The 15,737-nt window shown below is 33.8% G+C and overlaps 1 protein-coding gene across 18 annotated transcripts in view; it reads left to right on the top strand.

Moving 5' to 3' along the window:
• The window catches only part of Sox5 (SRY-box transcription factor 5), a 921,295-nt gene that overhangs the window by 537,697 nt on the left and 367,861 nt on the right, over nt 1–15,737 (top strand). The window contains exons 1-2 of one of the 18 annotated variants that reach the window (XM_063238380.1): nt 3,936–4,579; nt 5,319–5,416. The exons of 10 other annotated variants lie outside the window; for them this stretch is intronic. In XM_063238380.1, the coding sequence (XP_063094450.1) occupies nt 4,448–4,579; nt 5,319–5,416 (230 nt within the window). In that variant the 5' untranslated portion in view covers nt 3,936–4,447. Of the gene's footprint in view, nt 1–3,935; nt 4,580–5,318; nt 5,417–9,177; nt 10,732–15,737 lie in introns of those variants that run through there. 7 more of the 18 variants (XM_063238393.1, XM_063238376.1, XM_063238378.1 and 4 more) reach the window with 7 other exon arrangements.

The raw sequence follows: 15,737 nt of genomic DNA, 5'->3' as shown, positions 1-15,737 counted from the left end.
AGAAGCTATCTTTTAAACTATTTCAAGTTATTCTTAAGGAGATGAATAATAAGATCAAACAGTGGAAGCAACTACTGGAAATGACATCATCTCTTTGAGAGAAGTATGAGACAAGCTTCCAAGGGGAGAGTGTTTTTGAAGAACATGTTCTTCTATAATCAGAGGGCAGCTCACATGTATGTTCTAACAAACCAGCTGATGATAGAGTATGAATGTAGATGAATCTTGAATTTATGGGCTCTTGTTATGTCAGTTCCCTGGCAAACACATATTATGGAAAATTAAATTTTTAGTTCCTTGAATTTCTTAGATGTTTTTCTGATGTAGTCCCCATATAATGAGACTCCAGTCTATTCCAAGTCACAGTTCTGAGCTACATGTGATTGGTTAGCAATAACTTCCTTGGGAATCTGGTGAGTGGCTCACAAGATGTTCATTAGTGTGAGGAAAAGGTATTTTCTTAGTGCCTCTTACATCAATTTAAGTCATTATAAGTGTTGTATTGCCTTACATTGATATTCCTTAAATTCATTGTGGCTTTAGTATTGAAAAGTTTTAATCGTCAAAAATATCCTATCAAATTCCATGAGCTATGAAAGATGCAATTGTATAGTGGGAATACACATCAAATGTGTAAGTGGTATCTGTACTTAATAATACATATTTCATGGAATTAAAATAGGAGGCACTTCCCAGCACTCGGAAGGCTGAGGCAGGTGGATCTTTGCAAGTTCCAGACCAGTCTGGACTACAAAGTGAGCCCAAAGGCCAGCCTGAATCACATAAATGAGACCCTGCCTCAAAAAGACCAAAGCAGAAAAAAAAAAAAAAGTCGCTTAACTACTTAACCATCTTGTCCTGAAACAAGCAAAATAAAGTACCTTCTTTTGAGATAAAGAAAAGGGTATTGGGGATGCTTGTTTGAAATGATACGTGAAAAAGTGTTGAGTCTCAAATATCTTGTTTATTATATTACAAGTTTTTGGAACTCTCATCATTGTACTGTGATATTCTCTAGCATATCTTATATTTTCTAGCCTGGATGATTCTCATTTTTATATTTTCAGTGGCAACAACATGAGCTGGAGAGCTTACTTTTTCAGGTTTATTCCATTTCATGTAATAATGCTGCAGCAGTGTCAAAAAGGCTTAATCAGTGTAAAACTGTTCGGGAGTTTCTATTGTATTTTGTGCTTTGATAGTCATTTCAACAGATGTATTTATATTTACATATTTGTTGTTAGCAAGTCATATTTGTATTAACTCCCATTTTAAGTATTGTTTAATTAAGTTGCCATTTTTATTTTTTTGTTCCTTTGCCTATATATTTTGATTGTAGGTTTTCTTAACCACGTTTCTGAAAATTTCTAAACAACTGACTTGAAATAATTTTATTTATAGTAATATATAGATAATTCGACTCATAAAATTTCTCTCCATTAAATTCATTACATTTAATGTTGATAAGCATTTAATAGATATTAAGTAAATACTAAAGTGTATCTCAATCCAAATATATTATGAAACTTCTTATCCTACTTAGGATAGTATGGCACAGATCATATTGTGATGTTATTTCTCATATAGAGAATGCTAGATATATAGTCAGTTGAATATCTTTAGTTACTCAGATAATTAATAATGAATGTGGATTTATTTAACACATATTATGTACTAGCCACAAAATTTTTTTGCCATTTAATATAAAATTAAAAATGATTTATAAATAACAACAGTTTAATATTAAGCATTGGATTGATTGGATCACTTTATAATGTAACTAGTAGCCAGATTTGATCAAAACATTCTGGGACTCTTTTCCTTTTGTGGACATTCTAAACTCTGGCAGAAATCCTAATTTAGGTTACATTGTAGAATTCAAATGAAAGGAGTCTTTGCAGTCTACATTTACAAATATTCGTTGCATTCAGCCATCAAATACAGTAGTAGCTTAGTAACAAAAAAATTTAATTTAATTTTAATAACGTTGACTTGCAAACTTTTAGTTCATATAAAACTGAGCACTATCTCAGGACTTTTATTTTGCTATGGATTTGGTAGTAGCATTCTGTATTAAGGTGTCACAAGTGAACAAATGGCCTGAATTCAAGTAGCAAATGAGGCACTAACCACTCAAAAATGACAATTTTTTTTTTTTGCCAAATGCTGCTTATCTATTATGTTCTACTCTGTATAAGATCCACGAGCTAGACTAAGTGAACAAAATGCCATTATCAATATACAGTTTCCTTAATAATGGCCCCTATTTCATTGGGCAGATTTTCTATCTAAGTCCCAGTCCATACCAACTCCCAGTATAGAATACTGGGTAAGAGGTAATTTGTTTTTGAATGGCTACAGTAATGTTTATAAAACATTCTGACATCTAGAACTTACTTTCAAAAAATTTCAAAATTTTTTATGTGTTCTCTGTGTTTATTTGATGTGTGTGTCTTTGTATTTATATATACATATATTAAGTCTTTAAAAACACAGCCAAAGAAAAATAAGATCTGGAGATAAGTGTTTTTTGCTTTTGACTTGTCCACAAAGAGTCGCCCTCTCTTTCTTACCTGCTCTGGCGACATTCTGGGTTAGAGTTTCAGGAAAACAACCAGAGGTACTAGCTATAGCAAGACAGCAGCTGGGACCATACGGATCTCAGCATCCTGCCTTATGGCTATTATCTTTGTTTCTATCTTTATGCTGCCACTATGTCTCCTTCTTATGTGCTCCCTGCTCCTGTCCTCCCCATCACCTCCTCTTCCTTACTCCAACTCCCATAGCTCCCTGTAACTTTCCCTCTCCTTAATTTTTCTCTTTTCATACAAGATGAAGCACAGTGCCTTAATTAGAAAAAAAATTTTTTTGAAATATTTTTAAGTGTACGTAGCTCTGTAGCTACCATACCCCAATTCCCATGACCACCATTAGCAACAGAAGCAAAGTATCATCTTTATATACATTATCAATTAGAGTGTATTAGATTATAGATCCCTGAGGGCTAAAAAATAGGTATTTAAAATAGATGCAACAATTTTCTCATTTTTCTCTGTAGAAATAGGTTGTTGCTACAGTAAAATATAATTTGAAGCTAACGACAAGAAAAAACATAGTGAGTAATATCCTTTCCCCTTCCCCAACTGCAGAAAATGAAAATCATGTCAGCATCAAGTCATTTTTGCCACATCCCTTGTTAACAGCTTTTTCAGGGTGGGTCATAATTCTGTGTTTTGTTAGTGTTTTAACTCCATAGTGACGTGCTTAAATCTTATTCCACGTTGATTTTGTAATACTATGTTGTAGAATGTGTTATAAATCTACACATATATATTTAGGATAGCTCATGAATGATGGATCTCATTATCAAATTATTATCAACTTTATCCAAAATTTATAAGCTTGGAATAAACAATAAATTTACTAATATAAGCCAGTTAATTGATTTTGGTGATTGGAATATGTGTATGGTGTGGCACTGTGTATGTCTAAAAAAGTAAACTTACTGTCTGACTGTCGCCAGGAAAAAAAAAGTGGGACCTAATCAAACTGCTGTGGGGTCAACCCTTGTGGTTTTTAAAGGCCCTTAATGTTGTCCAGCTGCAAAATAAAAGGAATTGGGAGGGGAAGTTGGAAGAAGTGGAGGGGGTTGGGGGGGGGATGTGTGGAAAAGAACAGGGAGTCTGGCTTTTATTTTTTTTTTTTTTAAGTGAGTTCAGTGCCAGCCTGGACATTGGCTGTGCAGACTATTGAGCCATTGTCTGCTCCATTTCCAGAATAGCCCCCAGTTAATCACTTCGGCTTTGAAGGGAATTTCCTCGTGGAATTCTCCACAGAAAATCTAATCAACTGACCTGCCCTCTCAACAATGGAAGGCTTTTTTTTCCTCTCTTTCCCTTATTGGGGCGGGCTCTGTAATGTAGCCTTTTGTGCAGAATGAACCCTCCCAGTAGGAGCGGAGAGCGTGTGTGAGTGTCTGAGTGTGTATGTGTGTGTATGTGTGTGTGTGAAGAATGCACACTATCTCGTGTTGGTGAGTGTGTGCTTACTCTCTGACCAGATGCTGCGGTGCACGGGGCAGCCACCATCTCTGCATGCGTGTCTGTGTAAGTGTCTCTCTCTGTGTATGTGCCTCTGTCATTTCATGTCAAAGGTACATTACCTGATTACCTTTCTCGCCTGCCAGATTTTTATCTAGATAATTGGAACTGCTATGGAAGCTGTGCTTTGCCGGCCAGCTTAGGATCTGTAAAGCCATAGTTTGTCCACCTTGTTATCTGTGGCTGGCTGGGCAGAGGAAATTAAAGAGACCCACGGCCGGCCAGGGGAGTGCCTCCTAACCCTGACCTCCCCAGCGATTCCCAACACGACAGTTTGTACATATCATCTTTTCGTTCTTATTTTTTGGTTGTTTTTCAATTTTTGTTTGCGTGTGTGTGATTTTGGCATGTGGATACCTATTTCCCTCCACATCGCGCATCGTGTTTTATGGAGTTTGGAGCTGAAGAAACTTTGGTTGGGTTGCCAGGACATTCGCACCACTTTGTGGAAAGCAGGAGCTAACAGTGAGACCGACAGAGTGAGTGACAAGTTGTTTACAGGTTTCCTTGAAGGGGCCTCTGCTATATTTCAATCTGTCAAAGTTGCTTTTCTTCCCACAGAACAATGCCTGATTGTTGTGTGTGAGCGAGTGAGTGTATGTGTGTGTGTGTGGTGTGTGTGTGTTTCCGTGTGCACTTGGAGAGAGGCTGGAAAGGGGTGAGAAGGAATAACAATTCTTTGTGTAAAACTGCTATTACTAAAATCTAATCTTTTTGCTTAATTAGTTAATAAATGCAATTTGATCGGGGTTCTGTGATTGCACACACTTCTTTTTAAATCAGCGAATGAATTTTACAGAATCATACTGGAGTGTGTGCGCCTGCCTCTGTGTGTGTGTGTGTGTGTGTGTGTGTGTGTGACTTTTATTATTTAGAGGAGAGAGAGTATGGGAGACGTGTTAAATGAGTTGACTTCTCACATTCGGTGATGTCTAGAAGAGAGAATTAAAAGGAAAGGACAGGCACCCTGAGGTTGTCTAGAGCTTTGCAGCTGAGCGTGCCTCTCCTGGAGGGCGGAGGGGGGAGCAGCCAGACCCTGCTTGCTGCTGGAAGTGCGCTACCCCTTTAAGAGACTGGTCAAGGAGTCCTAGGAGAGGGAGAAGAGGGGAGGGGGGAAGGGGGGAGAGATTGAGAGAGAGAGAGAGAGAGAGAGAGAGAGAGAGAGAGAGAGAGAGAGAGAGAATCAATTGGTTTAGAAGGTTTGGACTCACTTGACAGGTTCAGTTGGAGACGATCATAGGTGGCTGCTGTGACAAAGGGAAATTGTGCTTTTCCAGCATGCTTACTGACCCTGATTTACCTCAGGAGTTTGAAAGGTGAGTACAGTTTCTTTCCCACTAATATATTGAAGTACAACTCTCCCATTTTACAGTAGTCTCTGAATCAGTTGGAAGATGCTCCCCCTAAATGTGTTTGTTAGAGAAGCTTTTAACCAGGGCTTGTGCAATCTTGTTAGCTGATTTTTGTTGATTGCCCGGACTAAACTGAACTGATTTGCAAAGTCTCGGAGATTTCAGCTAGTGTTTTTAGATTGCATCCTATAACAGGAAATTAAATGAACACTAAGCATCTCTCTCCTACTGGCTGTTTCTCTTCCTCATTCTGTCTCCTACTTTTTTCTTCATTGATTTTTTTCTTCTCTTTTACACCTTTTAAATTTTTTTTTTTTGTGTGTGTGCAGAGTGTTAACCATTTTCAGTATCTCTGTCTCCTGTAATTGCTGGCTGACAGAAGGTTTTAGTGGTGGTTAAAACGGAGGTTATAAGTTCCTATTCGATGATCCTTCCGTAAAACTTTGGAAGCTGCTCAGTAAAGCACATGACCTTTTGTTGATATAAGAGAGTAGGATTTTTTTTTCTCAAAGAAAATTTAACATCACCAATTACATACTAGTAGATTACTCTGGAAGTGTCAAAAGAAAAAAAAAATGAGAGAAGGGGGAAGTGAAGCTGGTCTCTTTCTAAGTTTTAGTGGCCACTTTGTGCTAGCTGTCTTAGCTGAATTTTGATTTACTACATTTTCCCCTTTTGCTATGATGCGAGTGAGTGTATTTGTAATTAAGTTGTTACTATTTAGAGAAATCTGTACAAAGTCCTTGTATTTGCTGTCGTTGTAAGTAAAGTAGGGTTTTAAAAGAATTCTAGCCTTTTTTATATTCCTATAAGTATACATTGCATTTTTAAAATTTGAATTCTTATCCCAGCATAAGTTCATTTTTTGGAACTATAAATAGATTTTTGTTTGCCATTAAAAAGAATTCAAACTTTGTATTCTGTATGGCGAATAAAAAAGCTAAAATAAGCCAGGATGCATGATACTCAGGCTTTTTTTCATTTTCATGAAAGCTACCTTCTGTATAAACATTTGTTGTATCTGACTATGCAATGCAAGCTAGGTGCTAGACCAGCTGGTTAAAAATATGCTAAGTCAAGCTGTTCATCGTTCAAACGACTGAATTTGATATGAAAAGACGAAAAAAGAAAGGACAAAGATTAAAACATTCTAGCAGCAAAGAAATGGAAGAGAAAAAGAGTATTGAAAATAAAATAACCCTTGGATGTGGTCTTATTTTAGAGAAGCCAGTGGCAGATCAGGGTGTAAAGTAAAATAGCCAGCAAGTCTACTTTAATAGTGTCTTTCTGATATTTTCTCTTTTTAAAAAATTAACCAGGTGTATCTTTACTAGATAATTCCAGTGAATGGTCAAACTTTCTTAACAGCTGTGACTTTATTTTTTTTTCAAAGTTTTATATATTAACTCTAAATTCTAGTTTTCATTTGCACATATAGCTTTAGTTCATATGTAGATATTGAAGTTATTCATAGTGGAACACACTATTGCCCTATATAGCAATTTGTTTATCTAACACAGTTTCTGGCATGTGCAGAATAGCACTTAAATGATAATTTTCCCTAATTCTAATTATACATTTTGAAAATAAAACTCTGAGTCAGATTTGTAAGGCTGTTAACAGATTGTTCTTATAAAAAGGTAGTTACATATTAACAGGCTGAAGCCTATTTCTCTATATAGGCAAGCTTCCTGCTGTGAACTTTATTTGTATTTTTTCAATTATCTTTTTTTAAACTAAACTTTTCCCTTTTGTATTCTGATGTTCAAATCTCTTAATGTTGCTTTATCTTCCTGGTGAGAATTTCTTTCTTTTCTCTTTTTTCTTTATTTTTGGTCACCCAGAGGCATGCTTTTCTACCTGGCTAATTAACTAAGCAAGTGATAATCAATAGGGTTGTTAATATGGACATCTTATTTGGAAATATATTGTAAGTAATTGTACAAATTATCATATACTATAAAACTATCAAATAATTTCCCCTGTGGTTATGATTGATAATACATACAAGAAACTCAGCAAATCATTACTATTTGTTTACACTGAATTTGTACGGTGAACATATCTACAGTCAATCACATATAGTATATCATGCAGACACAATTATGGATATTTATATTATCCAAAGGAAGTATAGATGATGTAACTGCGCTATCATATATAATGATTTTTAAAAATTTCAGCTAGTTGCAGCTTTCACTGAGTAAGTAGATCATTTCTACTGACTTAATTTTTATTCTGTTTTCTCACCTGCCATAGATGAGTTTTCCAGTCAAACTTAAAAATCTACAAAGAATACTCTAAATTTCATTCATTATGAAACAAAACTTTGGTATAAGTTGCTTGGGGTTTATGTATTATAGAAGTTTTATTTAATTCATTCAATTTATTTCTAATTTTATTGGTATTGTCCCTTTTCTGTTATTCTTTGCAACCTGTAGACTAGTTGAAACTTTAGTGAATATTCAAAACTTAGAATCCAGATCAAAATTTGAATTTAGATATGTATGCTTCTGTTATTTCCAGCTGTAGATATGAATATGGTCAATACTCAGGATAATAGTTATTAATACTTAAGAATTAGTAATAATTTTATTGCTTAAACATATTCAGTTGTGGAACAAATATACAAGTAATTCTAAAAAGTAAAAAATCTTGAGATAATTCATTTTTATTTTGAAGCATCCATGTCATAACTGATTATGATTACTGAAAAATTTAATTCCTATGTAGCAGATGAAAAGGCAATGCATGTTATGAAGCATTATGTGTAAGAAAAGTATTTTACATCTTGTTGGGGAAGTAGAAATGGCAACATAATTTAAATGGCATCATTATAATGAATGCCTGTACTCTCTTAATATTTTCAAGAAGTGAATGCTTTTGTACATTTAATTACAAGTAAATAATGAAAAATTGTGACTTAAGGTTTTTCCTTTGAAAATGTCACCTATTTCTTGATATTCCCGGAATAAAAGTGCTTAACATTTTCCCTTTAAATTACAGTGTTAGAAATGTGAAACAGTTTTGATAGTTTATCACTAATACTGTATTATATTTCTGTCCTTATTTTTATTTGTCCTATTTGATTATAATGGCATAGTTTTATGACTAAGCTACTTGTTACACTTTGTAATTGCTTTATCCTAGGGACTTAATTAAAAAGCAATTATAAAATGATTGCTTGAGAAGACAGCCTGATAATGTCTAGAAAAGAAAAAAAAAAAGTTAGGATTGAAGGTACTGGGATACAGCAAATGCTATCATCTGTTCCTTTGCTTCTCTCAAAACGGGTGCAGATAATAGCCTATTTCCTAGAAGATGAAGAAACACCATAGGAGAAAAACCTTCCACAACAAAAATTCACTCAACTTGTGTAGTTCATTTCCTCATCAAACTTATTTGTGAACATACCAACTATAGAACTTCTTTTCTTATCAGGAAACTTTTAAGTGTTTTTCTGAAGAAAGAAATGCACCACAGATACTATGGAAAGCTAATTGTGCAAAATAGCCATGAAAAACTATTGTTAGCAGGCAGCAAGAACATCTCTGACACTATTGGTATTTTAATTACCTAAACTTTGACCATACTAATAAAATATGCATTTCCAAAACATTTATTTTGCTTAATTGGAAACTTTTAAAACCACTCTTTTTATGAGTGATGAGTACATTCCGGTTAACAGGTACCCTCTAGGTGTGAATCAAAGAAAAGTCATCTATTCACATTCTGTCACCTATGACAATTGTAAATCTGTAAGATGGCTAATGTGTTTTCAGGGTTTTCTGATATCTTCTTTTGAGCATTTTATTTGCTTTTATTCACCTACTACATTTTAGAAGGAAAAGTGTGTATAACTCATTACAGTTCTTAATTACCAACTCAATAATTTGCAGGCTAACTGAGCAAAGACTTTGGCTTAAAATGCAGTTTGGATGAAGTAGTTTATAAAACACAGTTCTGTCATATGCACACTGGAGGACTGTCCTGAAGAGCTGGCAGGAGACCTGGTCGAGTGCAAAGAACACTTAAGAGTTAAATGCCAGGTGGCATTATGTATTGCTTAGTGTTTAGCAGATTTGATAAAGAAATTGCAAATATCACATGTTGGTGGATTCATATATTTCTTAGATATAATAAGCACATGTTGAAGTATTTACCTGTTCTTGGGGAACTAAAATCTATATGTGTATCATAAGTGAGAGGCAAATAATAAGGGCTGTTCTGATTCTTAAGTACATTATTCCTTCATAGACTTGGAATATATTTCATTCATAATGCATTTAGAAAGCAAAATTACATTTCTGGGCAAAGTCTGAGTTTTATTGTCTGTTCTTTCCACTATCAAGTCTTCAGCCACCTAATGAGTATATTGTATAATGCAGATGTACATTATGTAATCTGAATGCAGCCCTTTTTATAGATTAGTTTAATAAGTGTAACTAATGGATTCTGTTTTCTTACATAATTTGTTATTCATTTATACTTTCAATGAGGTTAACCAATAGCACAGCAAATAAACTAATCTAAGTTTTTCTCTTGTACTAATTCACATACAGTTTCAAATGTCAGATCTGCGACGGAGGTGATGGCAGTCAGATAAAAGATGTTCAAAGATTTAACCAAAGCCTTGAAATGTGTTCTTACTAAAGGGGAAATTCAGTTGAATGAGAAATAGACTAAAACATCACAGTGTCTTCCTTCTTTCATTCATTCTGCTTTCCCACTTTTTCATTGATTGATAGCATCACCATAGGAAGTAAGTGCATGTAAAATTCACTTGCTGTATGGTTGAATATGATCAAGGGATATTGCTGGGAGAGGACAAGAATCTAGAGGCTGATACTATTTTGCATGGGTGTACAGTGTTTATTTGGACATACTTTAGGAATATGCCTCATATTCCTTGATGTTAATCAGGAACTGATAGCTGTTCAGGAAGAGAAGACCTTTTTAGCCTTTCTGACTTCTGTGTTTTCTACTGCAGCTTGGAAGTTGTTCTCCCTTACTAGCTGAGAGTTCATACATCTCCTCTGTAGATATTGTGGCGTATGGTTCTGCTTGTCCAATAGGGGGGTGTTGCATCTTTCCACATTCAGTATCCTTTTCCCTTGGAGTCTGAGAGTAAAACCTCAGCAGTACTCCCTGCCTTTGCCAGCCCGAGGAGTCAGAGACTCAAAGTTGCTCCCAGTTCTTGCGCCTTCATTGTAGAGCTACATTCTGCTCATTGGGCTGCCGAGAAGGACCAGACCGAAACAAGATTCAGAAGAATTCTGGTGAGAACTGTTTATAGGGATATGGTATTTTAAAAGAATGTAGTAAACAAACAGAATTGTGGCATAAACAAAGATAATTAGCATAAACAATGTCGTTTTAGGACAGGTGGTTTAAAAAACAAACAAAACAAAAAAACCCAAATGTGAACCCAATTTGAATGCTGCCAGTTTGGAACCACTGAACCTTAATCTGTACTTCATGAGAATTACCCAGGTTTGTTGATAAACTTGTTAACATGCATTTTCTATTTCTTTTGTATCATTTTCCGGTCATTATGCCCTTTTGTCAACCAGCTTGAAAGTAATTAATCTATTACAAGGTAGTTTAAGGACTTTTTGCTCATAAAATGTGACAGAAGGAAAATTAAAAACAAAAGCTTGTAGATATACATAGACACTTGAAATCAATGTCGAACCTTAAAGCAATTAGACGTGATCTTGGCTCATTGTATTTCAAAATTTTCTTTTATGTAAGTAGCATTTCAGTCACTTGGCTCTTTAGTATTAATATGTTTGCTTTTATCTTGCCTTAAAATGTAAAAATTTTTTTCTTTTTCCTGTTTCTTTCCTTTTTTTTTTTTTTTTTGCTATATCTGAATCATCTCTGGTGTTAGGTATTATTTCTCATAACTGTTTTCTTGTATAACTTAGTGAAGGTGGTGCAGGGGTATATAAATGTATCTGGTGATCATGCAGCGTGAGGATGCTAGTTATTGTGAGTGACATACCTAAACTTATTATACTGTTGTGATGGATTTTTAAATCTGGAGACATTTAGGTTTATCTCTAAGTGATGTGTTTTACTTAATGACTCTACTGAAATGCAATGTGGAAAACACAATGCTATTTATTTTTCTTCATTAAGAATCAAAATTTTTATTGGTGTATTCTTTCTTTTCTTTTCTTTTTCTTTCCTTTTTTTTTTTTTTTTTGACCTGGTGAAGGAAAACCAAGAATTCTAAGTGGGAATATCTCTGGTATTCTACGGCCCATCTTTTTGCTTAACTGAAAGCATTTGTGAATATTTGTGAATGAGTTTTGATTTCTTAAGAGTTATAAAAATGTGTGTAAACTAGTAAACCATGTCTCATTCATGTGCTGTGGAGATTTCTTGTACTTTAGGGACAAAAATAATTTGGCTACTAACGAATTAGGGCTACCTGCCAGTGCCAACACATACTGTAGGTAAGAGGCACACTATAAAGAAAAGCTGCTGGCAGCAAATTGGTTGAAACTTTCATATGTAACAGCGTTTCTATTTCTGTTCTTCACATCTTTGAAGAATGTGTGTTTTAGAAAAGAAAATGTTAAAAAACAGAAGATATGATCTTTCTTAAAAGTGTATGTGTAGCTCAACTTGATTACTTCTCATTGCGGAAATGCACAAGGTTTCATTATGCTCCTTGTGCACTGTCTCCTCCGCCTATCACCATCATCCTGCCACGGAAACCTACGAATCAAATGTGTTGGAAATAAATGTAATGTGAAGAAATGAAACTGACTACCTAGAATGGCTTCTAAAATGCCCCCAAATGTTTTAAGATTTTGATAGTGGTAGTTTAAAGGAGTTAAGTCACTTGAGACGCAGAGCAACTGTTTCATAAAGGATTTGTCTTTTCATCTAGGGCTTCAGGTATAGTACTGAGGAAAGACAGGAAAGGGTTAACTACTTTGCTTTCTGTTAGTTTCTTCATTTACTGCTATAAAGAAGACAAAGTTTCAAATCACGTTTTCCTGGTACATTATAAATCAAAATGTATTAAAATGTACTCAGTGTTTAACACGGATTTTGACTTTGTTTTCTGTCTTTTTTTATATTAATTAGGATTGAGCTACTAAGAGGATAGCAGGCTATGTGGAAACTGGTTATGGAACTGTTACATGCGATCTGTTGAAATATCATTTTAAACAATTTTCTATTTATTTATGAAAAGGGCATCCTAATGAAACCAAAACACAGACATTAAAAACGAGAAATATGTTTTAACTTAAGAAAATGCAAAATTAAAAAAGTTCTACTTTATACTATTAATTTTTCTTTCACAGTTAGTATAGGTTGCTTGAAAAAGTTCTGAAACATTTTTGTCCTAATTATAGTTAATCTATTATTTGTTTATCTACAATTCTTCCTTTCAGTTACTTACCCTGAACCAGAGTCTGTTGGGCAATAGTTTACAAAGTCCAAAGACTTTTTTATTTACTCCTGTCCTGATGTTCCTTTGTTTTTACCTTGTTTATATTTGCTATAGAATTTCATAATATGTTTGAAAAGAGATTGCAGGAAGATGTCATATATGGTTAGTATTTCCTCTCTGCTTTCTTATTTGTAGTATAAGAGACCCGTATTGAAAACTCACCAGGATAATGTATAGTATTTGCAGTATTTAGTAGAAAGAAGAATGAACTGGTGATCACACTGTTCAATTTCTGATTAATTCACTGATTAACTTCGTGAATGAATAATAACTGAATATACAATATATGATTCTCAGAATATCATATCCTTCTAGCATTGTTAGGAGATGAAAGAAAACTTTTTATTTAATATGTAAAGTAATAGTAATAAAAACACCTAGGCATAGTAAAACAAAGATAACCACGCATGCTGTTTCTGACAATGGAAATTCTATACCATTCAATCCTAAAGGTAACGTGATTTTTGAGTTAGAAGAAAGGGCATTGTTTTTAGTGCCCTAAGGACTATAAGCTAAAAAATTTGGTAGTATAGTCTGATTCATATATTTTAGCATTTCTTGAAAAATAGAACAGATCTATTTTGACCCACAAATATTTTAAGAATATTTAATGATTTAAAAGCATTCTTCTAGAGGAAAAAAAGCATATCCAAAAGAATCCTAATAGTGATTTAAATAATTGAGTGAAAGAGCAGAATATATAAACTTTATAAACAAATTAAACAGAAGTGGGAGTCCTTGATAGTTATGTGAAGAATTTATTTTGTGATTTATAAAAATTCTGGAGATACACACACATGAAAGTTAGGAATTCAGGGGAAACTTTTTCATTTTAGACAATCTTTTAAATAAATCCTACCAAATCCTGATGAAACTACATTTTGGAAAGAGGGTCCTGTAAAGAAGATATATTTCAAAATACAAGCAAGCTCCATTCTTTTTTTCTCATTTCTAACAAATAATACTGTGACATGTGCAACAGAGACATAAAATAGTATTTCAGCATTAAAGACCCAAAGGTCATGTTGTGGTGCATATTTAATGAAAAGTTGGAAGTTGGATTTAAATTAAAGTTGAATTGAAGTATGCTTAACTAAGTTTTTGTGATGTTTGAGGTTTAATGTTGAGATAGTAAGAAAGTTAAGAGTTAGAATATATATATATATATGTGTATATATATATATATATATATATATATGAACTTTTATTGTGTGTATTTTAAATTTCTAACGTAACAACCTCTATTTTGGTTAAGATTTGCATTTACCAAATCTTCACTGAATCTTTTTTTTTTTTTCCCCCGAAGGAGAAAATAGTTTTAGGTGGACATATCTGAAGCCCTAATAATTTGCAAACAGGGACCCTCTTTGAGTCTTAAAAGTTAAAATAAGAAGACAGACTGAGATTTCTAAATTCTCTTAACTTTAAAATTTCATCTTGTGAAACTATACATTTAACATATCCTGAACTCCTAGTTAGTAGTCAGAATTCTTGTATTTATGCAGCTATTTGGAGACAGAGTATGTCAAATAAGCAGCCTTTACCTGTGGAATTACTTTAGTAAACCTATCAGTTGTCATTTTGCAGGAACAAGTAACCAGAATATATTTTGTGAACTTTTAAATCAAGTTTGATGTAAAATTCTTACTTAGGATTAAGTGGCTCAGTTTCTATGAACTGTTTGAAGAGTTTCAAATGAGAAGATTCACAGGCTACGTGGTTAAATTTCTCAGGTGCTTCAAATCACTTGTCTTCCACCATTACAAATATTGTAAAGATAAATCATATATGATGACTGAATGATATACCATGAGGAGGGAGGATAAGTGTGAAAATGGAGCATTGGGTTAAAGAGCTGAAGTCTATTTATGAAGATAAGAAAAAAAAAAAAGGATAAGAAAGCAGAGCATTAAGAAACCACAGAAGTATAGAAAGTATATATCATTGTTGGAATAAAGAAAACATTGGACTGGAAAATAGCAAAGTTAACTAATATTAACTAAGGTAGTCCAAAGGAAGAGTTTTAAGTGTGTTTTTGCAAATAAACTATTACCATTAACACTAGGCTATCTAACTTGATATACATTAGTTACTGACTGGCAATCTCTAGAACAGGAATGTCAAACCCTCTAAGGATAAGAAATAGGACAACCACCAATGAAAGATGCACGAGAAAAATCCAGGTTATCTGGGAGGACAAGATGCACATATTGTTAATATTTTACACTTGGTACATTTATGATAGGCTTTTTAAAAACACCTTTTAAAAAGTGCAGGTGTACCATCAAATATATATTTCTTCATACACATTGAAGGGCCTTTTGTATTGTTTCTACTTTGAAAACACACCTAGGATGTTTTGAAATCTTGGTACAATATAGTTGAAGTTTTAAATACCGATTCATGTATTCTGGACATAGGGTTTTGTCTTGTGAAAATCCTTTGCTTAATAATTATAATACAGAATTTTTACTGTGTACTTGCCACTTTTAATTCAGGCATTATGAGCGAACAACCTCTTATTCTCTTTGTATACATAGAAAGATAAAAAATAAAAATGAAAAAGAACTGCATGGAACTACAATTATATTTTCAAATGGGACTGAAGAAAAATGTGCAAATATCCTACTGTTAAATCAGAAAGAAATCTGGAAAGCATCCAGTTGGGCAACTTACTGCTAATATATTTTATAGTTTAGCATTTCATTATATGCAAGGTTGACATATGTTACTACAGTTTTCAAATCAAGAATTAATAGTTTGTGATTCATCAGTCTTTTGCCTTCTTCGAATTTCAACCTTGCATCTATG

The sequence above is a fragment of the Cavia porcellus genome, unplaced genomic scaffold (genome assembly GCF_034190915.1).
Source record: "Cavia porcellus strain 051 isolate PalLab524CR breed Dunkin Hartley unplaced genomic scaffold, mCavPor4.1 scaffold_27, whole genome shotgun sequence".
In the NCBI taxonomy this organism is placed as follows: Eukaryota; Metazoa; Chordata; class Mammalia; order Rodentia; family Caviidae; genus Cavia; species Cavia porcellus.
Note: the sequence above shows the minus strand (reverse complement) of the source record. Positions and strands in the feature narration are given on the sequence as shown.